General features: G+C 39.3%; 3 protein-coding genes across 5 annotated transcripts in view; 1 reads left to right on the forward strand and 2 right to left on the reverse strand.

Moving 5' to 3' along the window:
- LOC139973973 (L-threonine 3-dehydrogenase, mitochondrial-like) overlaps window positions 1-18,656 on the forward strand; it is a 38,290-nt gene extending 19,634 nt beyond the window's left edge. The window contains exons 4-9 of the mRNA XM_071980881.1: window positions 586-701; window positions 1,775-1,981; window positions 3,282-3,372; window positions 3,940-4,206; window positions 5,278-11,723; window positions 17,824-18,656. Of these exons, the coding sequence (XP_071836982.1) occupies window positions 586-701; window positions 1,775-1,981; window positions 3,282-3,372; window positions 3,940-4,206; window positions 5,278-5,444 (848 nt within the window). The 3' untranslated portion in view covers window positions 5,445-11,723; window positions 17,824-18,656. The remainder of the gene's footprint in view (window positions 1-585; window positions 702-1,774; window positions 1,982-3,281; window positions 3,373-3,939; window positions 4,207-5,277; window positions 11,724-17,823) is intronic.
- On the reverse strand, window positions 12,135-17,477 carry LOC139973896 (uncharacterized). Its single transcript, XM_071980782.1, has one exon. It carries the CDS (start codon window positions 17,475-17,477, stop codon window positions 12,135-12,137), a length of 5,343 nt encoding a protein of 1,780 aa, XP_071836883.1.
- A 1,488-nt stretch (window positions 18,657-20,144) lies between the features above and the next one.
- Window positions 20,145-27,553, reverse strand: LOC139973974 (ethylmalonyl-CoA decarboxylase-like). Of its 3 annotated transcripts, none has more exons than XM_071980884.1 (3): window positions 27,429-27,553; window positions 24,827-25,170; window positions 20,145-23,429 (listed from the first exon to the last, which is right to left on the reverse strand). In XM_071980884.1, exons 2-3 carry the CDS (start codon window positions 25,155-25,157, stop codon window positions 22,753-22,755), a joined length of 1,008 nt encoding a protein of 335 aa, XP_071836985.1. In that variant the 5' UTR covers window positions 25,158-25,170; window positions 27,429-27,553; the 3' UTR covers window positions 20,145-22,752. The 3 variants fall into 3 exon arrangements, with proteins under 3 accessions (XP_071836985.1, XP_071836983.1, XP_071836984.1); XM_071980882.1 differs by lacking the exon at window positions 27,429-27,553 and adding an exon at window positions 27,043-27,422; XM_071980883.1 differs by lacking the exon at window positions 27,429-27,553 and adding an exon at window positions 26,762-26,969.
- Between the last annotated feature and the right edge of the window lie 396 nt (window positions 27,554-27,949).

A 27,949-nucleotide genomic window follows, 5' to 3' on the forward strand; every position in this document is an offset into this window, starting at 1 on the left:
TATCTTTGTGTCACAAACCGAAGTCCGTACCACTCGACCACAGTGATTCTACTGGTGTGTTAAACGTATAAATTGGCTTTGAATAACTGTCATTAAGGGGGTATTCCCTTAGTGTTACGATTGTACAGAGTGCACCCCTGTTTGAATCTGACAATTCTACACAGAATAATCACTCTTTATACGCAAGTCGAGCCGTAAATAATAATTGAATGTGTAGCAAGTGGTATGACAGATATATAGTAAATCAATATAGAATAACACACCAGACAAAATCCACTTCAGGACCGGTTTTGTCCTTTTTGGGACTCATCAGGCGAAGGTAGGAATTAAACCCTGGATCTTTGTGTCACAAACCGAAGTCCGTACCACTCGACCACAGTGATTCTACTGGTGTGTTAAAGCGTATAAATTGGCTTTGAATAATATAGATATGTATATCTTCAAATGCTTGCAATGTATCGAAAAATTGATACAGCACCTGTAGCTGTGGTTGAAGGATTGGTCGATACGTGTGAAAGTAAACCATAATATACCTGAGTATTTTATTGTCCTTTATTCATCCTCTATTGATTCGGTCTTTCCCAGGTCCCTACTTCTTTGTGGATGTCCTGGATTTCCGCAACATCCAAGAGGTCATCGTCAATCAGAATATTGACTGGGTGGTTCACTTTAGTGCCCTGCTTAGCGCTGTAGGAGAAAAGGTAATTAAAAGATTTAAAACCTAACTTGGGTCAATTCAGCTTACTTGCATGACATCTTACTACTTAAGACAATGGTTTTGTAAAATAAGTTTTGTTATAAAGTTTTTATTTCAGATTCCTGTTATGTATTGGGCATATTTCATTATATTAATTTTCATTATTATTAAAAAAAGAAGAAGACATTTGCAGCTCAGTTGCAATGATGACATTATTCAATCTGCTGAACGTTGCCAAATGATGCATTCACAAAATATCACCAAATTTTCGAACAATTTATGTATTCATGAAAATAAACAGCTTTGAGGATTGGGTTGTGACGTACAGATTGAGAAATTTCCAACAATTTTTGTAAAGCCATCAACTTCAGACAACAGAAGATCCCTTTACCTTGTGAAAATGTCAACAAGAATCTGCCTCGAAAATTTTCCTTGTACAGTAAGGTTATGAAATAACATTCTTAGTTGTAAGTTTAATGTTTAGATATGGTATTGTTGAGCTGGAAATGTAGTGTGCACAATTTTGAATAATAATTGTGCAGGTTTTTTCGATGATTTTTATCCAAATATAGCACACATGGTTAATTGGGCCAGTATAACTCCCATTTGGGTGGATCATATAACTATATCTGTTCTATTGAAGTAACTACAAAGTGATGGAGGGTGATATCAAATTTATTCGTTTTACCTATTGGAGGTTATTTAGTTACATTGCAGTCTGAACTTGATTTAAACAGTTTCTCAAAGTATGCTCTTGATCGTCTGAACAGAAATTTGGTCGACCGTACAACCTTAAAATAAATTGCCCTAGCTCAGGTTTCATCTTACAACAATAGGAGTCAATTTAGTTTCCATATTGTTTTTATATGAACAACTAACATTTTGGTAAATGTTTTATTAATGTCTTAATTTTTAACGGGCTGAGCGTAGAAATTTCCTTCCAGTATCAACATGATTGATTTTCTGTTGTCTTACTTTCGTTACAAATACTTAAAATCTGATGCTTTCATCGCTGCTTATTAAACGTGGAATAAGTGCTAACTACTTTATTACGCCTTGTGTTTGCAATTTTGACAGGATGTGCCACTGGCAATTAAAGTCAATATACAGGGTCTTCATAACATGATGGAACTTGCAAAGATGTACAACCTTAGGTTATTCTGCCCCAGCACAATTGGAGCGTTCGGCCCCGAATCTCCCAAGTACAACACCCCCGACGAGACTGTGATGAAACCCAAGACAATCTACGGTGTTTCTAAAGTCCACACGGAGCTGCTTGGAGAGGTGAGAAATTACATCATTTCACCCTGAAACCATCACCACACTGACTACTGTTTGGTGTAAAGTGTTTAGAGGGCAGTACATTAGGAACCCGTAATCGCTCCTCTACCAATGGTTACCCTTCATTCAGGAGATATGTGAGGGTCAGAACAGAGAGCAAGGGATATATGTAATGTGGAAAATTCTTTGATAAGATCCAAGCAAAGTAAATTGGTTACGTCAGAAATAGTTGGCGTGGCAATGTCAAATTGTGCGATACCCTTGTTTTTCGCTCATTGTCGCATGTGCGAAGAGGTTTGTGTGGTTGTGGGGATACTGGTAGTGTTTTATAAAGAAATCTCACAAATTAAATTTAAGGCTTTGGCTCTGACTATAATTGTTATGTTAACTGGTCGTTGGCTAGCTGGTTTTTCTAGATATTTATGCTATGATCAGTGAAAGTGTGAAGGAACAGTGGAAATTACTGAAGCCTTTCGAAGATGGCAAACAGATTTCTTGTAAAAGGGATCAGTCATAGCCTGAAATTACATTATAATCATAGAAGTTGTTGGACGACCAACATGGTACGTACTATGTTTTAGACATTCACAAATGAAAAGTCCAGGTTTTCCAAGAGACAAATAGCAAACTTTCTCCCAAATCATTTCTAATATTTTGTATTTGATGATATGGATGGAAATAAGTGCTAAATAGATCAGTGGTTTTTCTTGTTATAATTGTGAGGTTTTGAGCATTGTGTACAATTTTGTTTTCATATCTGTTTGATTTCACATTCAGCTATTTAAGAGAAATAATCCAAGGTTGGATATCCATGTTGGCATAACAAAGGTTTGAATGCCATTTATTGCCAGATACTAAATTGTATCAAAGAAATTTAGAAATACTATGTGTATGGCAGTGAAAGCCTCCATCTGAAAGTCCAAAACCAATCCTATCTGAATAATAGTCGGCAAAAAGATTGGAAAAAGAAGGAACTATAATGGCAGTTATAAACAAAAATAAAGGATTAAAATATAGTATCAGGTGTAGCTTTTATAAACGTCCGTAGGTTTGTTCGTTGCATAGACGTCATGTAGTTTTGTTAGTTGCATTTAAATCGTCCGTAGTTCTGTTAATTGCAGACACGTCCATAGTTTCGTTACTTTCCATAAACGTCCATAGTGTCGTCAGTTGCATAAACGTCTGTAGTTTTGTTAGTTGCGTAAACATATATAGTCTTGTTAGTTTACAGTGAATTGCAAGTGTCTTGTTATGTAGGTGATTCCTCTATTGATATTGTTCTTTGTCTTCTCTTTTTCTACAGTATTACAACAATAAGTTTGGTGTCGACTTCAGATGTTTGCGACTGCCCGGCGTGATATCCGGCGATGCAGCCCCAGGCGGGGGCACAACCGGTTAGTTTGTAACCATGGTGATACTTGATTTGATAGGAACCTCTGACATTCCCTTTAACATGCTTCTTGTGTCTAGAATTTGTTGCTTTGTTGGTGATCTATTCTTGTCAATCTTTATGAAGATGAGGAAGGACCCCACATTGAATGATATGGAAGTGATTGATTGATTTATTGAGATGCAAAAGTTTACTGTATGTTGCACTTGCAGAAGTAGCCAGATGCTTGAAATTTCAGCCTACTCCCCCAAAAAATTGCAAAACTTACGGGGGGTGGGGGATGGGTTGGCTTCACACTTTGCTTTCTATCTAGAGCTGTTTTTTTTTTAATTTATTTATTTATTTAATTTGTTTATCTAAATAAGAATGGGTATAAATCCTAGAAGAAAACCACAAATTTGTCTCTGTTTGGATAGTATAGGCATGAGTGAATTCCAAACGATGACATTTGTACAATTTACATCTGTCTCTAGAGATCGAGCAATGCGTGGAATCAGAGCCCAGCACCCCCTTCCCAATATCTCTCGGTATGCTACGAGAGTGTTATTTTGTGTTTCAACCCTCTCATCAGATTATGCGGTAGAAATCTTTGACCGCGCCCTTCAGAGTGGCCAGTACACCTGCTATCTGAAGCCAGACGCCACGCTCCCCATGATCTATGTCGACGATTGCTTACGAGGAATCGCCGAGATGCTGGAAGCCCCCGAGGGTATTCTCACACAGAGGACATACAACATTAATGCCATAGCGTTCAGTCCAGAAGAACTAGCAGAGGAACTGAGGAAATACGTTCCAAGGCTAGACATGGTCTATAAGCCCGACTCCAGGCAAGAGATTGGTAAGGTCACAAAACATCAGTCTTTTTATCGTACCTTTGTTCATAGGTGTTGGTGGGTAGAGATGTGGAGGTCGTTTTATCACTTACGGAGTTTTATCATATATGGTTATTTATTCTGAAGAATAACAGTTCAGTTGAGATATTTGCAGGTGGTACCTGTATTCTTTGGTAATACTGTTAGGCCTAGCTCAACTATAGCATAGAATGCTGTGGTGAGATATAGAAACAATTCAGTCATATTCATCTTAAGTAAATCCATCAATTATTTGCGTCTCAATTTGATTGGGAATTACTTTTTCTGTGGAGTTCATTGGCCTAATTAAATTCTCCAAAACATTTTCTATCGTTACTTTTACTTTACCTCATATCTCATAGCAGACATTTGAAAATTTGTTACTTTCCAGAACAATCGACAAAATTTTGGGAAAGCCTTTTGAAACATAATTTGAGACCAGATCTGCTTTTGTGTTTATAGGGATCAAGTCACTATTACCACTTATTCGGGGGATGGTTAAAACCAGCATCCGTCTGTGTGGAAGAAGTAATAACTCGCTGCTTCAGTACAGAACATTGCACAATTAGTCAGTTAAATACATTGTTTCAAAGTAGAATAAATTGTCAACTGGCTCAAACTCAGCCAAGTCCTACTTGCATATAAGCAGCATTGATCAAAGCATTAGCTAGTAGTATTTGTACTTAGTGATCAGGATAAATACAGTTATTTAATTATAATAAAAGCATTTTTTTAGATTTTTTTAATTCACCTCTAAACCATATGTACAAAATTGTTATTCAGTTCCTTTGACCACATTGAGCAAAAAATATTATGCGATGATTTGTCAATTTTCTGTGCCAAGAAATTTCTTCTTGTTTCGCAAAAAATATGGTGTTAAGTAGTCAACCTAAACTGTAGTTTCTTAAATTATGCTATCTCAAAGTAATCTGTAAAATTGCTTTGATCACTGATTGTACCCAAGGATCATGGTTTTGCTATTAAAGCCTGGCGAGTGTGACACTTTCCATACACGTTCTGCTCACGGCACAAATGTTATCCTTTTGCTTCCAACACAGCGGATTCCTGGCCCGCCTCTCTGGACGACTCGAACGCCCGTCGGGACTGGAAGTGGGACCATCATTACGACATGGAGGAACTGGTTCGCACCATGATCGAGGTGGTCAGTAAGAGGTTGGGGTTAGCCACCAGAACAAATGGCGAGTCAACAGTAGGATTGCAGTAAACTCTTTATTTTGCATGCCACCTCTTTTAAACAGATTTATCTTTGAAAACATGATTGCCGCAGGGGTGACTGCGGCGGTCGGTGCGACTACAAAGTATGGTTAAGTTAAAGAAAAGAATGACGATAAGGCTGGCTGTTGTGGCATCGATGAGAGAGAATCATCTCTCTTCTTGATGCTGCAGTCGTGACGGCGAGAGGAGTTAACCTTCAAGGGGATAGTCCGTTCTCTTATGGAGGCATATATTTTCATTCCACCCAGTTATTTATTGTTTGACTAATTACGTCACTCTCGATTAGGAGGTTGCCGTTTAATGTGCAGAAGGTGTGTATTGATCTTTGTAGGCGACCTACCTTTGACATAGTTCTTCCATCCAGACTGTTTCCATGGCAACAAGTCGTGCCTTTGACTTTAAGCACTCCTCAGAAGTGCGCGGCGATAACATTGAATCTTATTCTTATTTTATTCGTCCGTTATGAAACAATATGGATTCATGGTATTTCTTTCCAAATCTTCTCTTTGTCATATTTTAATCCCGCTAAAGTTCTGACACCGAGTGTTCCATGCTCCCGAAGAGCATGCTTTTAGAGACTGTAAAAAACGCGACACAAATTTGTTATTAAAGGTATAAACTTTCCTGTTTTCTACAAATTGAAATATGCAAACTAGATGGGAGAGGTTGGACTAAATCGTAAATTCTACTGGTCATTTTCTGTATTTTATGATGTGAAACACATAAAATGTTGATTTTCTTTGTAACTTTTCTCTGCCGATGCTAAGATTATCTAAGGGAGAATTTGGGGGATATTAATGGGCTCGAATATGTGAATGAAGTCCTGAAAGGCCACAAAGTGTACTTTTTTCTAGCTAACGAAATGATCCACCAATCTGTTTGTCCAGCTAGCCCCTTCTCTTTAAATCAAACTGAGATTTAAGATTTTGTTAAGGGTTTGAGGGTGTCCATCTGTCCAGAATATGAGTGACTTTACCAAATCGAGTTATGCCTAATGCGGCTTTGGTGTGCTCAAAATCGAGCTTGTGCTCTAAATCGAGGATATTTTAAAACTTATTTAGTGGCGTTTGATTATCTCTGTGTTGAACAAACAAATTCTTGGCATTGGTGGTTTCGTATGCAACATCCGCCGAAAAAGAAGGATATGTCTTCAAAAGTCGGAAGAAACTGGTGGCTTTCTAAGTCATGGACTTCAGTTGAATTTTTGTTATTTGTTTGTGTGTAATTTAAAATTGTTGTAGTCGTTTGTGCTCGGACAGCCTTAAAGTCGATAAAACCGGAAGGTTTTGCAGTTACGTCCGTATTTGTGATGTCGGTAGACACAAAATAGGTGGTAGATATGAGAGGGGCAGGGTAGAGTAGGGTAGGGTAGGGTAGATATGAGAGTGTGTAATTGTTTCAAGGACAGAGGTCCAATGAGTTTCTGAGAGGAACCCATCAAATGAACAAAGTACACACTAGTCACAAATAGGCACAAAAAGTCACAAAATGTAAATAATGGTCACGCATGATGTGAATAGAATTCCAAGATGGTGCGATCAGAGTTTAAGCCAGAATGTGAGCAGAAGTTACTCATTTTAATAGAATTCCAACATGGTGTCGATAGATGTGAGTAATAATTAATCAGTAGTAATTGCTGAATTGATTTTGTCTCTTGATATAAGCTTATCAATACTGTACTGTTACAAATGATATAATTAAGTGATGGTGTAGGTTTAAACAAACAGAGACCTATATTTATGGAGGAAGATGTAAAAACAAAAGAAGAAAGAAAATCATTGTATTTAAACGTAATATCTTGAGATGTCATATTGTTCACAAGCTTACGAAAAATTTGTGTGTGTGTACAGTCTTTCTGTTGGAATTTGCTCTATAACTTAATATTTAATCGCCCTCTTAACTATTCCTTCCTGTTAAAAAATGAAAATATGAACAAACAAAAAATAAATAAATTAAAAAGGACTAAAAACAGAAAAAAAAGTATGTATTACTTCTCAAAACTATGAAATTGCGATGTAAAATTTTTTTTTTCGGGAAATTTTTTCTTCATATATATATACAGAAGCAGAAATATTAGAAAAGAAAGCACAAAGGGAAGTGGTTTTGTTGTCTTAACAGTGATAATGCATTTTGCTCTTAGAACACTTTTATATTGGAGTTTGGTAATAAACCTTCGGGTAGATCGCTTTTCGGAAACTTAGTCATAGTTGCAATGCACGATAGTATAAATCGTTCAATATTCATCAACTGGAGCTGCAGGTTTTATTGTGAGAGTCGTTGTTTTATACATCACTGTTAAGAACAAAGTAGAGCATTTTAGTATGGAGTTGTGGATATTTTTTCTTTTGGTATAAAAAGTCAAAACAAAGCCACCAAGGTAAACAGTACTGAAAAAAAATCACTTTTCGGGCTCTTCAAACGATAAGTTTTTATCTGACTGTAGAACTTGTTGTAAGATTTCCAGCTTTTTCTTTGGATAATCTCCAGGTTTACAACTTTGAAGGGTTGGCTGGTCCTTGCAGATTTCATGTCCCATTTTTTTTCGGAAAGGGCCAGATTGGGTTTCATCGCAGCTAAATTTTTGGATTGGTACAACTGATGGTTAGAATTGTAGAAAAACAGTTTTAATGTAATATAACCAACTTGTAACTTTAATGCACATCTGAAATGCAATTTATCTTTCATATCCAGTCAGAGGTCTGATTACATTACTGGATAATTTAGTTCCTTTATATCTATGAATGTTATGTTTGTTACTATCACAGGGTTTTCGGTTCGATATTTGAATATTAACTTAAGGATCTAGTTCAAAATATGAAAAAAGACAGAAAACATTATAGGATCTAAGTTATGAAGACATTGGTTGAACCATTAAGCTCAATTCTTCTTTTACATTTTTTTTGTCCTGAGTAGAGGATTTTTATACGAGTCTTATGAAAGTATATGTAGCAACATGTGCCTAAAGTCCAATTCAAAATGGGGGGTTTTATGCTTATGGTTTTTATTTTTCCTATGTTACCTGCTGACTGGTTTCTGTGCATATATTGGTTGTAATATCTTGTATCGGCGCAGCTTAATTGTTATAGAACCTATACTTGTCATCAACCTGCAGCAAAGAATATGCCTGCTGATTTTCTGTACTTTAACATCCTTCAGAATATGCCTGCCGATTTTCTATTTTCGGCCACAATCTGTAGAATATTAATACTGTCGATATGTGAGCTCATGGGGGAGTTGTGCTTAAACATCCTTTGGAATTGGAATACTTTTATACGAAGTGTCCAAGACAATATTCAAATTAAATATTTTGAGCTTAGCTTCCATTGTCAGTGTTCTACAGACTTTTGGTATCTTTCCTCACATGTAGTGTTTCTGTTAAGGCACGCAAGCAGAAAGCAGGTAACTCAAACGTTTGCAGAACTGCTCCTGGGTTGATCTATAAGAGACTCATCAGAGACACATCAGTTTCATCTTACATGGTCCGGTCTTTCATATCCATCGTTTCGATCTCACCGTATTTATTTTGCCTCGTCTTCTTTCTTGGTTAGTAGTAGTACACCTTAGGAGTCATTCCACCGGAAAATACAGGGTTTCAACCATCCATCGATGGGGTGTTAAAAATGGTAACTTCTCAGGCGAAGGGAATGAGATCGTTCCTATTATCCGAATCATTGTGCAAATCATTTAACTTTCATTATAGACAAAAAACAAGAAAAAAGAAGATTAGTTTTAGGTGTCACTGATTTTCATTTATTTGCTCACCAGAATCGTCCATAAATTAACCATACTCTTGCTAATAATTCTAATAATAACAGTGGTGATGTGGACTGTACCATTGTGTGGTTTGAGGTCTTTAGGTTCCTGTCTAAATCAATTCAATTTTTCAGAATGCAGCACACGGTTTGGGGCAAGTCTTCAATACCTTTAATGCCTCCAGACATTGCTTTATACATGTATGCATTGGAACTTGCTAATGTCTGCCAGCATTCACAGCTGTACTTTTAGTTGGGAGTGTGAATTGACCACCAAAGGGCATGGGGACATGACCTCTCAATCCAATCTCAGACACTGCCACCGATGCTGTCAATTTGTATTTATTATACGAAGAACCTACCTCATCGTTTGGGGGTGCCTGCGATCTAATTAAGAAGTCTATATATGATTACAATCACTTGCATTGTTGCAGAGTAAAGGATAATTAACCAATATCCAATATGGGAAGTTTTTTTATCCCCCAAATTTTACTTTTCAAACTGTATGCCTAATCTTGTTATTCCTTATTGTATTTTTGGCCGCCGAAAATTAATCAGAGACTACTATTTCCAGTTAGATGGTGGTCTTCTTTTGAATGCTCATATATATATATATATATATATATATATATATATATATATATATATATATATATATATATATCCATATATCCATATATATATCCATAGCCTAGTGGTTAGGGTGTCCGCGTACAGAGCGGGAGGCCCGTGGTTCGAATCCCGGTGGAGGCTGAAAGTTTTTTCACTGTTCTTGATTTTCCAACTCATTACGATTTTCATTTATATATATTCATTTGCCTTTGTCGTTTACCTCCATTGCATTAACATAAAGTCTGTTCAAAGTATCTCTTTCGAGATCCGGCTTTAGGAATCACAAATGATTTTCCAGTTGGTTAGCATCATGTTTGATCTCTAGAGTAAGGCAAAATATGTCACCAAAAACAGAACTAGTATTGTTCGATACAGGTGACAAACGCCTACAGTGGAATTACGATCTTCCTTACCGGTTTCGAACCTCTGGACATACAATCAGCGTCCATAGCCTAGTGGTTAGGGTGTCCGCGTACAGAGCGGGAGGCCCGTGGTTCGAATCCCGGTGGAGGCTGAAAGTTTTTTCACTGTTCTTGATTTTCCAACTCACTACGATTTTCATATATATATATATATATATATATATACATACATAGTACATACAGTATATAGTAAATATGTACAGTATATGGTAACTTACAGCATGTTGTTACTCCAGTTTCACGCCTGTGTGGCGATCATCAGACAACTGGATGCAAACGATCTTGTGACATTCATTCTAATTCCTAGCACAGCTGGGTGGTCTGCTACCAATGCGCACAGGCGTGAAACTCGAGAAACAAATGCTGTAAGTTACCATGTACGTAAACTGTATTATGTACTTGCTATTTCTATGTATTGCACACTCTTGCAGCATGAAGTGAACAACTGAATCTTTGTCATATATATATATGTGGTACCTGCATATGACTATCAAATATCAATGCAAAATGGAGGTTTTAAAAAGTCTCTGGCAATTTTAATTGATTCTATAACATATGTCATATTCATTTTTAATTAACCTAATTAAGCTGGTCTGTATAGACCTTTACAGTATATTGACATTAAACAATTTGAAAAAATCTATTATTTGTCTGGTAAAGCAAAATAACCAGCATTTAAAAAAAAAAAAAAAATTATAAGTTTTTGACCATTTGAGAGCAAGAAGAGAGTCTTTTTATTGATAGCAACTGTATCATCCTTACTGATAAAGTGATTGGTTGACTCGGTTGGCGATCGCAAATCCAGTCTGTTTTTAATAATACTTTCTTCCATTATTGAAACACATCCAGCTGCATTAGGTCTGGGTGGAGCGTGGGAAAATGTCTGGGTTGAGAGTCGAAAGAAATGTAGAAAAGGTTCTTATTCTTGATGTTAATTCTAATTAAAGGCAGCTGGTGATATGTTGCAGCTGTACCTCAATCTCTATGTGTAATTTTTCTTGGGGAGCTAATTAAAAGTGATATATAGTGAAGTAGGTGTAGGTCTAGATGTAGTAGTACGTATTTTAGTAATTATTTAAAGTAGTTTCTTTATTAAGTAGTTTATTATTATTATTATTATTAGTCAGTGTTCTCTCCTGACCAGTTTATAAATTGCATGGGTTCTATATATTGGAAACATTAATAGCATGCATTTAATATATTACATAGGAATTTGTGGAACAAAGAACTAAGACGATGTTAGCCTGCATGCAAGCCTTGTCCAGTTACTGAGACAAAAATAAAATGAAACAGAAGTTGAGTCATGTTTAGGGTTTGGATCATTTAGATTGAACAATATGCTGTGATATTAGGCATGAACAATGCATAAGTGAACCCCCCCCCCTTCCCCTCTCCATTTACAATTGACATCAGTTTAACTTTGTGGAAGTCACTGATGTAGGAATTGTTGTTGTTGATGTGGCCCCCTGTATGATATTATAGGTGTTGTGAAATGGATGTAAATAATTGAATTCAGAAAGGATGTCTTTGACACGTTGCTGCAATATGTTGTCTTTCTTTATTAAACTAGATTCAACAACTGTGTAGGGTTTCTTAACATCTCCACTGAACGTTATGTTTGAATATATGAAATGAACTGCAAGGTTGCACCGCAGCGCGGTGGTATGTCTTGCTGAAAGGCGAGCTATACAAGTAACTACAACGCATGTTAATAATAAAATATGAAAGTTAAAGTACGGAAACTTATACACGTCATAGAGGGAAAACAATTACACGACATCCCATCCCCCCAAAAGTGACGGAATGTCACTAGTAAAAACAAAATTAAAGAGTAAGCAGGTTATGAATACTAAACAATATAGAAAAAAAAGTAGCAACTATACACTACACATTTTACTGCATCTCAGATCGCTCAGAGTTTTTCAATAAGAGAATAAGCTTTGTCACTGGTCTTTTAGCGATTTTGCCGTCAGCAAATCTTACGTCAACTACTCTCACGAGGTCGTCTTTCCCTGGGTAGAGCTTTACGACTTCCGACATTTTCCAGGTACCACGCCTCTTGTCCTCACCAATAACGAGCACAATGTCTTTCTCTTCAAGGTTTTCGCCCGACTTTTGCCACTTCTGGCGCGGTGAAAGCTTGTGGGTGCACTCCATCCATCTTCGCCAAAACGCATCTACCATAGCAATACAAATCTCTCTGCGTTTCCGTGGATTCGTCTTATATTCCTCACAGGGTACCTCAGGACAAGGCAAGTCACCTCTTCCAATCAAGAAGTGATTCGGAGTCAAAGGTGGATGGTCCAATGGAGATGACGATTTGGCCGTCAAAGGTCGACTATTGATGAGACCAGATATCTGGCAGAAGACGGTCTCCCACTCGACGAATGTCAGACGATCTGCCTTCACGAGATGCCTCATTCCCTTCTTGACCTCCTGAACCATTCTTTCGACAGCTCCCTGGTGATGTGGCCCTCCTGGTGGACCGAACTTCCACTGAGTATTGTAGCGTTGACAATATTCCCTCACCTGAGTCTGTTCCAACTTCAAATTTAACTCATTTATGGTGTTGTCAGCCCCCCTGAAGCAGGTAGCATTATCACTAATCAACAACGAGGGTGACCCTCTGATGCTAATAAATCGTTCAAGAGCCTGGAGAAACGCTTGCGTTGACAAATCTTGAACGCAAGTTAGGTGCACAGCTCTGGTTACTGTACATGTAAACACAGCACAATAGCCCTTTGTTGTGGTGTTTCGGCTCAGCTTCACATTGACCGGTCCCAGATAGTCAACGAGCGTAGTCTGGAACGGGGGCGAGCAAGGCCTGACTCTAAACTCTGGCAAGTCAGCCATCTTTTGTTGAAGTGGTTTGCCTCTGACCTTCTTACATGTAACGCACTCGTGTACTATACGCCTTGAGAGGTTCACATCCCCGACAATCCAGTACCTCTTCCTAACCTCTGCGGCAGTTCCCAAGTGTCCTCCATGAAGAGCATGCGCATGTCTGTCACGCACGATCAACAAGCTGATGTGGCCTTTTCTAGGTAGAAGGTACGGATGTCGAACATCATAGGACAGTGGTGCCCTGTCAATCCGTCCACCAACTCGAAAAACTTGGTCATCTTCGTCAAAAAATGGGTCTAACTTCATGACATTGGAATCCTGGAAATCAATCTCTCTTTGTGCCTGTCGTATCCAATACAACTCCGCTTCTTTGATAAGCTTTGACGAAGGCCACTTTGAAATTTGCCTGGTGAGTTGCTTCATCCATTGTTTCTTGGGCAGTTCTCTGACAGAGAATACTCTAGCTGTGACCATCTTAAGCCTAGGCCAGCTGGAAAAATTGGTTGGGTTGACAATGGGCGAAGGCTTGGATGCAGCAGTGACTCTGAGTGACAGTACTTTTGCATTCCGGACATGAAATCTCTTCTGCTCTTCATCTGCTGGGTCTACCGGTACATTCGTTGGTGTTTGTGGCCATGATGCCGGTGGCAGTCTCAGATACTCAGGCCCTTCAATTACTTTCTTCATTTCAATAGCCTTTCCTCCTCTTGAGACCAGATCAATGACGTTCTGGTCTGATGACACATGTCTAATATCTTTGATGGGGTCAAACTCTGTAGTTATCTCCCCCACACGGTATGCAACATAAGACCGGAAGGCTTTGGATTGCCCTCTTAACCAACTAATGGCAGTCATGCTATCAGTCCAGATCTTCCAATAGGCTATGTTGTACCGCAAGGCGTTCTTTACAGTGAGCATCAGCCTCGATAACAGCAGGATTGCCTGAAGCTCCTTGCGAGGTATACTCGTCTGCTTCAACGGTGTCAGTCTGGCTCGTGCACAAACAAATGACAGATGAGCCTCCGAATCCTCAGGGCGCGACCATCTCAACCAAATGCCGATACCCATAGCATCCTCGGACGCGTCACTCGCACCGTGTAGAGACACTTCGGGCAATGGTCTCACTCCAATATATGCCTCCGGTATCATACACCTTCGAATTTCGATGGTGTCCACCTCCTCAAGGTCTTTATTGATCTCATTCAGCATGGCACAGAGTTCCCCCTTTTGGTTTAGAGGGGTATCCCAATCGATGTTGAGCTGCCATAATTTCTGTAGCAGAATTTTGGGTCGAACGAGAAGCCCAGACAACATGCCGAAAACATCGTAATATGATGCAGTCTGTGCTAGCACACTACGTTTGGTGGGAACGATGTTTGGATGAAGTTTCACTTCTTTGACCTTCAAGGTGTCCTTTGTCAGATCCCACTTGGTCCCTAACGCGGTGGCAATTCTGAGATCCTCCGTTTTGTCACATACTTCTTGTACATTAGATTGCCATTTCCTTATGGCAAAGTTGCCCTCTTTAAGCGTCTCAATGAGTTTGGACTTAAGTTCTAGGGCTTCTTTTGTGTCACCGACGGACTCGTTCAAGTCGTCCATATAAAACTGATCAGTGACAACTCTCATCATTCGCTCATCCTCTGGAGCATGCTCGGCCACTACATGTCTCATGGTCACAATGGCGGCAGTTGGAGACGGTTTGTCCCCAAAGGTGACAGTTGTTAACTCATACACTTGTATAGGGTGACTTGGGTGCTCACGAAACACAAACCTATGAAAACGTGCATCGTCCACCTTTAGTTTGATTGCTTGGAACATCTTGCTAATGTCTGCGATGATTCCTACCTCGTTTTCTCGGAATCGCAACGCAACATCAAACAGATCTGAGTTGATATTTTCACCCTTCAAGAGGTAATCATTCAGTGAACAACCCTGGTACCTAGCCTTTGCGTCGTACACAACTCTGACGGGGGTGGTCTTTGAGTCTTTCTTTACTGCAAAATGAGGCAGGAACCACATTCTCTTTCCACTGTCTCTGTCATTTTGAAGTTCTCTCTCAGTAACATAGCGAGAAACGCCTCTGTTCAACTGGTCTCTCATCTGCTTGCAGTATGTCTCCCATTCCACTTGCCTGTTCTTGAACTGATTCTCTAGACTCCTTAACCTTTTGACAGCATAATCGTAGTTGTCAGGCAGGTCATCAGGTGATTTCTTCCATGGCAGTTGAATTTCGTAGGACCCGTCAGAGAGTTGGGACACACTTTGCTGCATGGCCTCAGTTGCATCCTTATTCAAGAGATCGGAAGAACATTTGCACTTTTTGGGCTCTAAGCCTACAGTTTCTAGGCCGATGAATTCCTCTATTGGCCCGATAGCCGATACATTGACATAGTTCGATAGTGTAGCTGAACCAGCAGAACGACCTCCTTGAATGAACCAACCAAATGGGCATCTAACAGCGATGGGTTCATCTGATTTCCCACTGTAGATGTAGTCTTGCCAGATCATCAAATGTGTATTATCAATGCCCAGAAGAACATCAATGGTTTCTGAAGGGGCTGCATGGATGTCAACATTTCTCAAGTGATCATGTTGTTGAAGCTGTTCTTGCAGAACGATTGGGGTGTCAGCGCAAGGCTTGTCTATTTCAGTGACAGACAACGGATGTGACCAATTTCCTCCAACGTCTGCGATGAGGCAGTCTAACAGTCTCAGCTTCCTCGTAAATTTTCCGCCGCCTACAACACTCAATTCATGATCTTGGTACACGTCTTGGTCTGCTCTCGGGAAAATCCCTTTTCTTAGGAGTGTCGTTTGACTACCACCGTCCAACAAGATGCGCACCAGACGACGTATGTTGCCACATCGAAGATACCCCATCACAGTAGGTAGGGTTCCTTGCAGTTTAACTCTCTTTTCTTTGGTGATGGTAGACGCATTCGCAGAACTACTGATTGGTCTAAAGGGTTCAGCATTGCTGCTTAACTGACTCGAATAACCACTATCCTTCTTTCCATAAGCAACAGGGCAAATAGCTCCAAAGTGAGAATCACTGCCACACGCTGCGATTCGGCATGGGGCCACAAACTGACACGAGTTCAGATCAAACGGGGATTTGCCAGCTATGCAGTTATTATGTCCACAACGGTAGCAGATGTTGTTCTTTCTCATAATTTCGTACTTCTCTTTCATGGGTAGGTCCCTGAACTTGTTACAAGTCTTTAGGAAGTGTGTGTTTGCATTGATGTGCAACGCACATTTAGGCACACCAAATTTATTAATCTTGCTCCGTTGGCTCCATTCACCAGCATTCACTGTAGCAGCATTCGAGGACCTGGACATTCGACGCTGTGTTGTCGGAACATACGATGCGTTATCGACACTGATAGGCTTTGCCTTCTCCAATAATAATAGTTGGCTATATAACCACTTGACAAGACCTGTGAGTGAATCATCAGTATGGTCGTCTCTCACGCTCTTGTAATAGGCAATACGATGATCCTCTGGTAGTTTCTGCTTGATTTGGCTCAACATGATCTTGCTATTAAGTTCTCCAGATAGACCCACGGTTTCTGCTTGAGTCTCAAATATCTGAAGAGTCTGGACGAAGCGACTCATGGCAGGGAGGTTGATGTTTCCCTTGTTCTCATATGGCTTCAGGTTTTCAAGGTCCTTTAATAACCTGTCTACCACTTTATCTTCATCACCGTAGCACTCATCTAGTACCTGCCAGGCTCTTTCTACATTGATGCACCCTTTTATCTTGTTATATTCTTTGGGGTTGGTCATAGACTCAGTCAGTTGGAAGAAACATTCAATCTCTGTCAAATCAACAGCACAATGGTTAAACAGTTCCTTAAACCGCTTGTAGTCTCTGATGTCCCCGCTGAACTTCGGAAATTTCATCCTCTCCATCCTTGGGGCAGATGAGGTTGAAGGGCGAGATGCAAGAGGTGGCGTTTGTGGGGTAGAGATAGGCATCGTCTGTGGTGTCCCTGTGCTCACAGGCTGCGAAGGAACTGTCGATGTTGGGTCTCGCTGAGAAGTTGTAGGCGAAGAGGTGAGACTCGGCTGGTTGGCCAAGGGGGTTGGTGACTGGCGGTCGACGACTCGTCTGGCACATAAAATTCCCTGGACAAATTCTTTTTCACACTCTGCCATCCATTTTTCCTCAGTTTCAAACTCCGTCTGGTCTTCGACGACATCCATTAACTCGGAGTGTTTCACTTCAATATTCAGAAATTGCTGTTCTGCTTTGGTGATGTACTTCTGTAGTATTCCTAAATCACTAGCATCATCTTTTACGAGGTTGTCGATTGTTGCTAGTGTCCTGGTCAACTGACCCTTGCTGTTCCGTCTTGATAACTTCAACTTGTTGACGTCAGCCATGGTTTCATCGAACTTCCACAGTCTGCTGCACACGAGTTGTTGAAGATGTTGTGAAATGGATGTAAATAATTGAATTCAGAAAGGATGTCTTTGACACGTTGCTGCAATATGTTGTCTTTCTTTATTAAACTAGATTCAACAACTGTGTAGGGTTTCTTAACATCTCCACTGAACGTTATGTTTGAATATATGAAATGAACTGCAAGGTTGCACCGCAGCGCGGTGGTATGTCTTGCTGAAAGGCGAGCTATACAAGTAACTACAACGCATGTTAATAATAAAATATGAAAGTTAAAGTACGGAAACTTATACACGTCATAGAGGGAAAACAATTACACGACAATAGGTTATAATTGTTTATTGCACTATAAAACAAATAAGTTTCAATATTTGCCATCTCAGCAACAGAGCAATTAGCTATGAAGATAGATTAAATTGTAGTATTGTGCATATTTTCAAAAGCTCTATATTATATTTCCAATTTTCCAAATCAATGCATTGTTCACAGCTGTGATATCATTATCATTGTGCAATTTTAAATCCACACTACAAAATTCATTTTGCTGGTTATTTAAGTGTTGGCCTCCAACGGATATAAAAGCATGAAAAATTGTTCGACATAAGGGCCCACAGAGCCATTGGGCACAATCCCTCCCAGTTTACATAAAAGAAAAAAATCTACCAAATGCCACTTTTGGGTAAAAAAAAGTACTGATTTTTCATTTTTGTGAGTAAACTGTACCCTTTGGTTATTTTAAAAGTGTTTCTTTGTTGAAACATGAAACAAAGAAAATTGTAAATTAAAACTTTAAAAGAATGGGCCTTGCTCTTAAAAAAAAGTCAAAATTAATACGTGCCCCTTGGTGATTTGCCACCTTTAGATCAGCATAAATTCTTCCACAGTACTTCCATGTTTTGTGCACCTACAGTTTAAAACCTCCTGCCCCTACAGCTGTCCAAGACACATGTCAAAATCATGTCGATGAAAGTGATCTAAATTCATTTCAGATAAGCTGAATCGTTGATGCCTTATTATAAGCACTTGAATGAAGTCCTCTTTTTCAAGCAGAGATGGTCCATTGTATGTAGTGTTATATATTGCTGTGCTTAATACTACTCTAGATTATTTTGATATTAAAGAGAGGATAATAAAATATCGCCCTGTAAGCTGATAAAACATCCTGTTGTCATTCTTTTTATTTTGTAAGAATATTTGGTAATTTTAGGAGAAACCTCCGATTATCAACGTTGACGGTAAAAAAAAAAAAAAAAAAAAAAAATTTGATATTTTATATACATTTTATTTAATTTACATTTGATGAAATTTTGTATCTGGCAAATAGTAGAGTGAGTTTCCACAGAAACCTACACTCTGGAACATAATTTTCATATTTGATGAAGCCCTTGAATTCAGTGTACTTTGACAACTTTCAGCTAATGTTCCAATTTCAACACAATTCCAAGGACAATAACAAACTTTGTGGGAAAGTAACATGTTTGAAGAACATGCACCATAATGAAATCACAGACAATGCACCGTAATCAATTTCCTAAAATCAGACACAAGATATGAAGAGGTTTTCAGCTAGCAATATGGATTTCTCTATGTAATCATTGTCACATTGTTACCAGAAAGAATGTTCCTTTCAAGTTAAGTTGTCGCTAGTTCTTAATATGTAGGTATCCTACCTGATCAAATGCAACATTATAATGATCATTGCATGGTGTCCACTTGCTTGTATGACTACATAGGCAGAGGGAGTGATGGTGCACACAGAAAATGTTTCATGTTGGTGGTCACCGTCCAGTGAAGCAGGTCTAGGGGGTACCATACCTCCCGTTTTTGCAACCAAGATATATCGTCCCTCCTGCAAAGAACACTCTCAGTAGTTTGAAAAGGTCTGTGATGTTTAAAAGTATCACTGGTTTTATGATACGCAAACTGAAAAGTGTACGCATTGCATGTATCATTCTAGGTGAACCGTTGGGAAACATTGATATCAACATTTTCAACACACAAGTATGATTGATGGCTGCAAGGTTAATAACCTTGGTGGAAAAAGCTATGTAGACATCTTTTAATAATCCAAACTTTTCTCAAAAGGGGCGGGACAGTCACTGTGTCCCCATTTTGCAACCAAAGAAATATGGCAAACCGAAGTCGGTCTTCCATGATCGGGGTTGAAAGGTGCAAGTCTTTCGCTGTCAATTGGGGGTCTAGGTCTTCTACCTTCATCATAGGGTGACGACATGTATACTTGCCAGGCGCCAAGTGAGGAATTTCTCCAAGGGAGGAGCGAACCTGTGGTCAAATGATCAGAGCTATAGATTCGGCATTGGAAACTATCTAAGCGTAGCACCCTCCATGGGTTGCCGCGAAGTGTACAAGAACTTAGGCCAAAATGCCTCCCAGACTGCTAGAAATGGCACTTCCCAGGCCTTGCAAGTTGCATTTGCTATGTTGAAATTACTAGCGATATCATAAAAACGTACAAAACAAATATGCTCAAGGGGGGGTTGGGGTTGGGGCGGTGCCCCCTTTGCCACCCCCCCCCCTTGGCTACGTGCCTGATACTTGCTAATTGAGTTCGACTCTAAACTATATATGGGCCTATAGGTCTTGCAGAACTGAAACCAGAAAAGTCAAGCGAAGTACAGAATACAATGTTTCAAAGAATCGTTCGTTTGTAAATAAAATCTGTATTTGGTTTTATCGTGCAGCATTCAAATAGAGTGAAAACATACAACTGTTTGTTTGTATTTGTCATAATACTTCTCTTTGTAAGTGACGATGACTAAAATAATAACATCCCCAGCTCAAAAGGAGATGATATAATGAGAATACGAGAGAGATTCTTTAAAACGATTGCAGCAGTTCATGGAAAAATCAACTATTTTTAACAATCTTAAAATTAACATATAATGAAAAAGTTATCAATCAAGCTTAACTTAAACATATCATACAACCTAGCTGTGCATGAGCTTAAAACATTTCAACATCAAAGAACATAATGAGGGCTTCAGGGGATAGTTAGATTTCTGTTTTTATTGATGGAGGGGGGGGGGATGAGAGGGGCAGGCAGGCATTACCCAAATTATAAGAAAACATATTTCTCACAATATTTTTGGGGTGGGGGGGGGGGGAAAGCATCTGACATATATTTGAGAGACCTAGGGCATCCACTCCCACTAATAATCTTTCACATATGAACTTAACAAACTGTATAAAGTATTTTGATCCAGACTAGTGGTAACTTTCACAGTGACAAGTTACATGATAACACCTCTTTACCAGCAACACATTCATCAGGTTCAGACACAATTACGGTATCCATACACTACTCAATTCATACACTACCAACAACAGGATAGACCATGGTGGTGATTACTGCAGATCTATGATGAACCCTTCATAAATATAAAGATACCAAGGAACCCCAATCAGCCCACCATTCATAGCTGATCTTTGAGTTTGGTTTAAAGTTTGCATCAATACGATATAGCCATGTTATTTTCACAAGTACCTGAATACTCTTTCAGTTCAACTAAGATTTATAGAGGGGGCAGAGTGGGCCATGAATTGCTACCTGCTCTCTGGGACATTGGAACAAGCGACGATGAATTTGGTCCCACTGACTGACATAGCATCTTTTGCTACCTGTTGGCGCCTTTGGTGTCTCGATACCAGGAACGAACCGGAGCACAGGACCTTAAGTTGACGTAAAGAATTAACCATCCAACATCCAACCTCTAGAAATGATTTTGATCGTTCTCTGAGAAATTTGTTTGTCTCGTACGACCGTTAAATATTTGCCCTGTACCAAAAATACAGCAGTCAATCACAACACCAGCTGCATTCAACGTGATCTGTTACCACAGAGTCTTAAGAAAACTACATATCGGTTTGCCAAAAAAAGAAAAAAGGGTTAAAATATCAAGTGCAGTAAATTGATACAATCTACGGTACAATCATAAAATTATTACAGATACGTAAGTTTGATCAAGTCCTGTGAGCAACATCCAAACGTCTTTGTTCTAAAAGCCACTGTTTACGTCACATCCTCTTTAGCTTATGTCATTCTATCAATATCATTTCATATTTTGCTTCGGTTTTCAAGTAAAGTAGATGAAAATCTTCCAAGGCTATTCAGAGAAAAATATTACATTAAAAAAAAAATGCAATAAATTAAATTGAATTTAATTATTGCTATTATAGGAAAGGCACCCCACAAGTTGAAAGTCCACCTTAATAATAATTACTGTTACTTTTAATAATTACTGTTTATATATAGTGTACACAAAGAGCTCCCAAATAGGAGAACTGTACTCGGTTCAATTCCACCTGTACCATGTCATGCCCAAACGTGGAGCACGAAATCGCATGATCCAACCTGCGTCAGCTGGTTCAGAAATTATACCAACGTGACTGGCTTGGTTTACGACTATGAAGCACAAAAGGGTCGTACCCAAAGAAATATCAGAATTTTGGAAAAAAAATCAGCTTTTCCGATCTCTACTGTACCAAATTTCACGGTTTGCGTAAAATTTCCGTAGATTAAGAGAGATCTCTGAAATATTTGTACTTATTCGAACGTCTATGTTTTTGGCCCATTTTCGTGTGATTAATGGAAATTCTACGTAACTTGAGAGATACGGGTGTACACCACGTGTTATGGAAATGAGGCTTCCGCCTTCCTGAGTTCGTTACCTCCATTTGGGAGAAGATTTAAAGGCACCTCTTATGGTACAAAGCTTGCTTTAAATAATATGATATATGGTTACAGAAATTGAAATATTATAGTTGGTAAGCATAGAATATATATTATCACTGTATGCAATGCTCTTCAATATTTCAGATATTGGCAGCTAAGTATGTGTGAGTCATCAACAGGATAGCACGGAGGCTTCGATCCTTTCTTAGTGAGGCTAAGAACTGGGCCACAAGAAACATAAACAACTTGTTAATTTGCATGATGAATTTTGGGATGTTTTAAACCACATTAACATGTTCTAAATCTGTTGAAATGAAATGTTTTGCTACAAACACACACACACACACACTCACGCAATTCCATTAGCAGCACTTTTCATAAAAACTGTTCAAAGATATTTTCTGCCACGAAGAGCGTTGAGTGAAAAAAAAAAAAAATAAAGATATCACATTTATTAGTGAGCATAAAAACTTCATGTCTCTTTTCATATCACTTCAAGAAATTATTGAGATAAATCATCCAAGGGAGCTCATCTTTGACATCATGAAGACCTAATACACAGATCATTTCTGTGAAACCTTGGCAAAGGCCTTTCTCTGTTCTGGACCACCCCAAAGACTTGTGAAGACGTGCTTTTCTCTCAGTAGAGCTTGGTCGAGCGTCAGCTCGGTGGCGTGCTTAACCACAGTTTTCATTGCACGGACTACGTCGACCGGAGCCGCTGTGTACTGACCGAGCCAATCTGAGGCTGCCTGACATATATCTTTGGTTTCCGAAACAGTCGAATCCGAGAGCCCAAAATTGAGCGCCTCCTCTGACGAAATCATCTGTGTACTCGTGAGCAACTTCAAGGCGGTACGTGGGCCGACTATGCGGACCAGTCTGCTGCCACCGCCAAAACCTGGGCTCATGCCCATCTTAGCTTGTACAAACTGGATGCTGGCGTCCGGAGACATGACTCGAAAGTCGCATGCTGTGGTGAGTTCTGCCCCTCCTCCCGTGGCCCGGCCGCTCACCGCCGCAACGCTGATCAACGGTAACCTTTGTAACCGTGACAACACGTTTTGCATGAACAGACACATCATTCCGCCTTGCTTTGTCCCGAGTTGCCTGATGGTGTGCAAGTCTGCTCCGGCGCAGAAGTTGGACCCCTCCGGGTCGCCGAACAGGATGACTGCTTTACCCTCCTCCCAGCACTCTAAGTCCTGGACGACATCAGATAGCTCCACCATCATACTACCTGCGAGACAAAAGTGAATCAAGGTTGGAATGATAGTTCTGAATCTATGCTATCCTATCAAATACAATAACCAACCTGAGACAAATATAAGGGCATCAACTGCAAGATATTGTAGGAGAGATGCACGCTGTTACAAGAAGCGGTGATCAGAGATATATATACCAAATTACTAAATTGTCTATCTCACTTTATAATATGGAGATCTTTGGTAGCTCGGATAGGTACTCTTTACTGTTACACCTTACATTTGTAAAACCACTGACCCAAGTTGCCTTAAGCCGTACAGTTTATACTGTTCTGTACGTGCATTATTATTAAGATGTATTACTTTATGACATTTTCAGCCTAGTGTTTTGGAAAATGTTGAGGTTAATATTGTATGTACCAGGTACCATGAGGGTCACATCGATTCCACATCACATGAATTAATGTATGGACGTATTTCTATTGCTAAGGAAGAATTTTTGCAGAGGAATGTTAGGCACCAAAATTTGGTTCATGAATGTCACATTTCTCCCAACAATGGGTATATATGAGGCCATGCAGTTCTTTTCAAGTTAAAACATGTGTGATATTGTACTCTGTCACCAAATATCAACTTTTTTACATTAACATTTTTTTTTCGCAAAATTTTGAGGATATTGAATTTCATGTTATAGCTGTTCTGTAGCTCTGTTAAAAGACTGAAATGCAACATATTATAATACTGTACCCTTCTTGTTTGTCAACATGATTTTCCTCTTTCTCAAAGTACTGTACAATATAATAATCAATATCCGAACAGCCTTTTAGGGTAGCCAATCTCATTGCTGGCTCAGATAACTTTCATCAAGCTGTGACTTAACTTTCGCAAATATGGTAGAGGTACTAGCATCACGCTACATCTTGACTATGTTTGGATGCTATCGTTTTGTTGTACATGCAACATTTTATAGAATCAACAAATTAAGGCAACATTTACTCAAACACAATTGAAAATGTGTTTCAAAATTCTGTCCCTCCCAGAAACGGAGGTTTTAGCTTTGACCCAGTAAAAGATAAATGGGGGAAAAAAAAAAACCTTTTTGATATTTTGATGGTCCCGAAATTTCAAAAAGAAATTTGACAATGGTACAGAGTATGTTTCCATGTTTTGCAAAATGTTTCGTCATTTGGAGATGTTCTTAATCCAGCTGTCATTATTAGACACACTTCATAGAAGGTGTTCCTTGAAACTGTGTCAAATGCCTGATTTTATAATTTAAGCAGTACACCTTAGACACCATTAAAATACAGTACATGCAGCTGTGTTCTTGTTGTCTTTAACATTGGCCTAAAGAACTGAGTATACATACAAAGATATATGCTTGTGTAGTCTTGGAGCTATTTGTATTTAATTGTCCGATCCGACAAGTTACCTGATAAAGCGTTGGCTTTCTCTGGATTACTCAGCGTGATTTCAGCTACGCCCGTCTCAAAGTTCCTGTGAAGTTCTACTTTCCCCCCAGAGGCATCTTTCAAGCTCGTCCTCTCCATTCGATTGTTGACGTAATTGTGCGGTGCATAATTGGCATTCATAGACTGGTGTTTCTGGTCGACTGCCATGCTGGCCGTGGTCTCTCCGAGCACCACGCTGGCGTGCGAGAAGTCCGTCTGGTAGAAGTACTCATTGTTGTCAGCTCGGGAGGACATCGCCTTCAAGCCAAGTCTGGCTGGAAGGACGGCCCTTCTTGATATAGCTTGCAGCATCCTGAGATTAATACTGAAAATACACATAAAACATGAATAACACATTTATAATATCCATAATCCATACAATATATACCACAGACGAAGAATCATATATCAAAAGACCAACACTTTAATCCTTTGTATCATATTGATGCCTACTTTCGTCTGTTACTGTAGGCCAAACAAAATGACCTACAGTATGTCAAGCATAGATCTACTGTGTGAAAAAATATCATTTAGTATGTTTTTCAACGCTTGAGAATGGTCAGTTTGCACTCATCATTTCCACCTGGAGCATGTTGCACCATGGCCTGCTACAGACTTGTAACTTCCCAAAGACAAGGTTACCATGCACCGTAATTATAACTAGATCTACGTAAGCTACAGTACAAACAGTAGTGCACTGTGGTTGCACCCATACACTGTAACCTTCACTAGGTTTGTAGATAAACAAGTGTATTTGACGAAGTATCCATTGAAGCCAGTGTAGGCACTCCTGGGGAAAACTTGCATAGTCATTGCATTGAGTGGGAGTGATTTTGCACCCCGTGGGGTTCTTTAATTGCTCCCAAGGCTTGGCAACATATTGATATGAGTTTAGGCCTACTTCAATTTGAAATCAGTTAGATTAAGCCTTACACTGGTGACAGACTGAGTTAGGCTCAACTGTTAATATTATCAAACTGTGAATTTTTTTTTATTATACTTAACTTTGAATTTGTAAGTCCCTAGCCCAAAGTTTACAGTTGTGGCGTTTTTGAAACTTCTCCCTTTATACAATTTGGCACATATAACCGAGACCAACCACATTTACTTCTAGGCTATGTGTTAATTCTTCATAAGTCCTATTCCTCTCATCAATAACAAACTTAGACTATTAGTTTTTAAGCCATGTCCCAACTAGTTTGGTTCTGATAGCACCTTGGTCATTATTAGTACACTGGTAGTACCTTCATAGAGTAGCCTTCTGCTTAGGCCAACTAAAATATAGAAGTCCAAATGGTTAGGGGGGTGTGTTATGTACAGGGAATAAAAAGAGACCTGATTTCACTGAGCTCACAAAATTTGATTTTAACTGTGAGATAAATCTGGACCAAATTACAATTCCCAAAGACAAAGAGCATACATGTATATAGGAACCTTTTACAGTCCCAGACAAAATGATCTTTCTAGCCTTCAAGAGTTGAAAAATCCCTCCAAAACATGGGCAAAGATTGGGACAAAAACAAAGTTGTACTTGCTGGTGATTTCAACCAACCCAACATTGACTGGAGCCAAAACATTATTTCAGGCACACATGTTTTCTCCGAAGCAGCAAAAATCCTTCTTGAAGTAGCCGACTCATTCAACCTCACACAAATCGTACAACTAGTCACCCACCAGAGACAATAATATCCTTGATCTTGTTTTCACTAACAACGCTTCAGCTCTCACCCCAACTACCGTAAAGTCATAAACTTTTCAAAAAAGCCTAGAAAACTAATAAAACTGACGACCTAGGCTATAGAACCTTGAAGTTCAGGTATTTAACTGTCCTTTCATGCACCTTGTCTAGACTGTTTCAAAGACAAGCTGACCAACTCTTGTTTGGTTATCTAAATAACTTATACTCTTACACATACTTTGTAGCGCTCGGTTGGCGTTTATGTCCTCTACTACTACTAGGCTCTAGGCTAGTAGGATTTTTTGCCGACTTAACCCATTCAGATTTAGAACTAACGTTAGGCCCTAGGAATAGGCCTAAACAACGTTATACTAGTAAGTTATAGTACGGAGGCTTGGAATAATAGTACGAACGTAGCCTATATTACAAAACTAGCTTTTGTCTTTAGCCTAACTGCACTGGTAGACATTATGATATCAAAGTTAACCAAGGCTGATTTATATGCCAAGCAATACTCACATAGGCTTATACTTAGGCTTATCTGCGGTTGCATCAGACACAGATTGTTGAAAAAATGATACAGCTACCTAACACTGTGACACCGCTAAGCGCTTGCTGTTGACAAGCAATTCCTGGAAGTCGGTGGTCAACAAAGGTCATTTAACACAATAGCCTGATGATTAACCCAATGAATGGATCGGAAACTACAGTATATGTTTCTTGGGTGAAGGTCGACTTCAGGTTTCACCTCAACAGTTCGCACGCAAGTCTGTTACATCAAAGACAATCTTTAGATACATTAACCAGGGCACTAGAGTAAGCTCTCGGAATTGACAAAGACCTGGATGGTAATACGTAGGTGTATTCTATACTGCAGAGACCAATTGCCACCAAACCCAACGTACCTGCAGCTGTGCAAGAAGGACACATCGAAAGTCAAAACAGCCCAACGTTGTAGTCATGTAGTGGAATTTTATTATCACGCATGGAACGCATAGAGCATATAGTAAAGATTTCAAGAAGTGGGGAGGTGATGTGAAGAAGAAAGTGACCTTTACCGACGTGAAAAGAATAATGTTATTCAAACTAGGTGTGTGTGCTTTTTACGGCGTGCAAAGCAAACGGACACGGACCAAAGGTAAAAAAACCAAAAACAATCCCAGTCGGAATAACAACCACCAAAAACCCAACTGAAACGACTGAAACCCACAAACAGAAATCTCTCACTAACCCACGTATATAATGTAGCGTTTAACGTGGCGTGAAAAGGACACGGACCCAAAGGCCAACAGAACAATAACAAAAAAACTCAACAATTAAACCAGCCCCAAAAAGCCAACTCCAAACCACAAACAGACACCACCCAAACCCATTTCAAACTAGGTTGTCAAATGTTAACAATGTGTGGCCCGCTCCTCCGATTCCT

The sequence above is a fragment of the Apostichopus japonicus genome, chromosome 9, assembly GCF_037975245.1.
Source record: "Apostichopus japonicus isolate 1M-3 chromosome 9, ASM3797524v1, whole genome shotgun sequence".
Lineage (NCBI taxonomy): Eukaryota > Metazoa > Echinodermata > Holothuroidea > Aspidochirotida > Stichopodidae > Apostichopus > Apostichopus japonicus.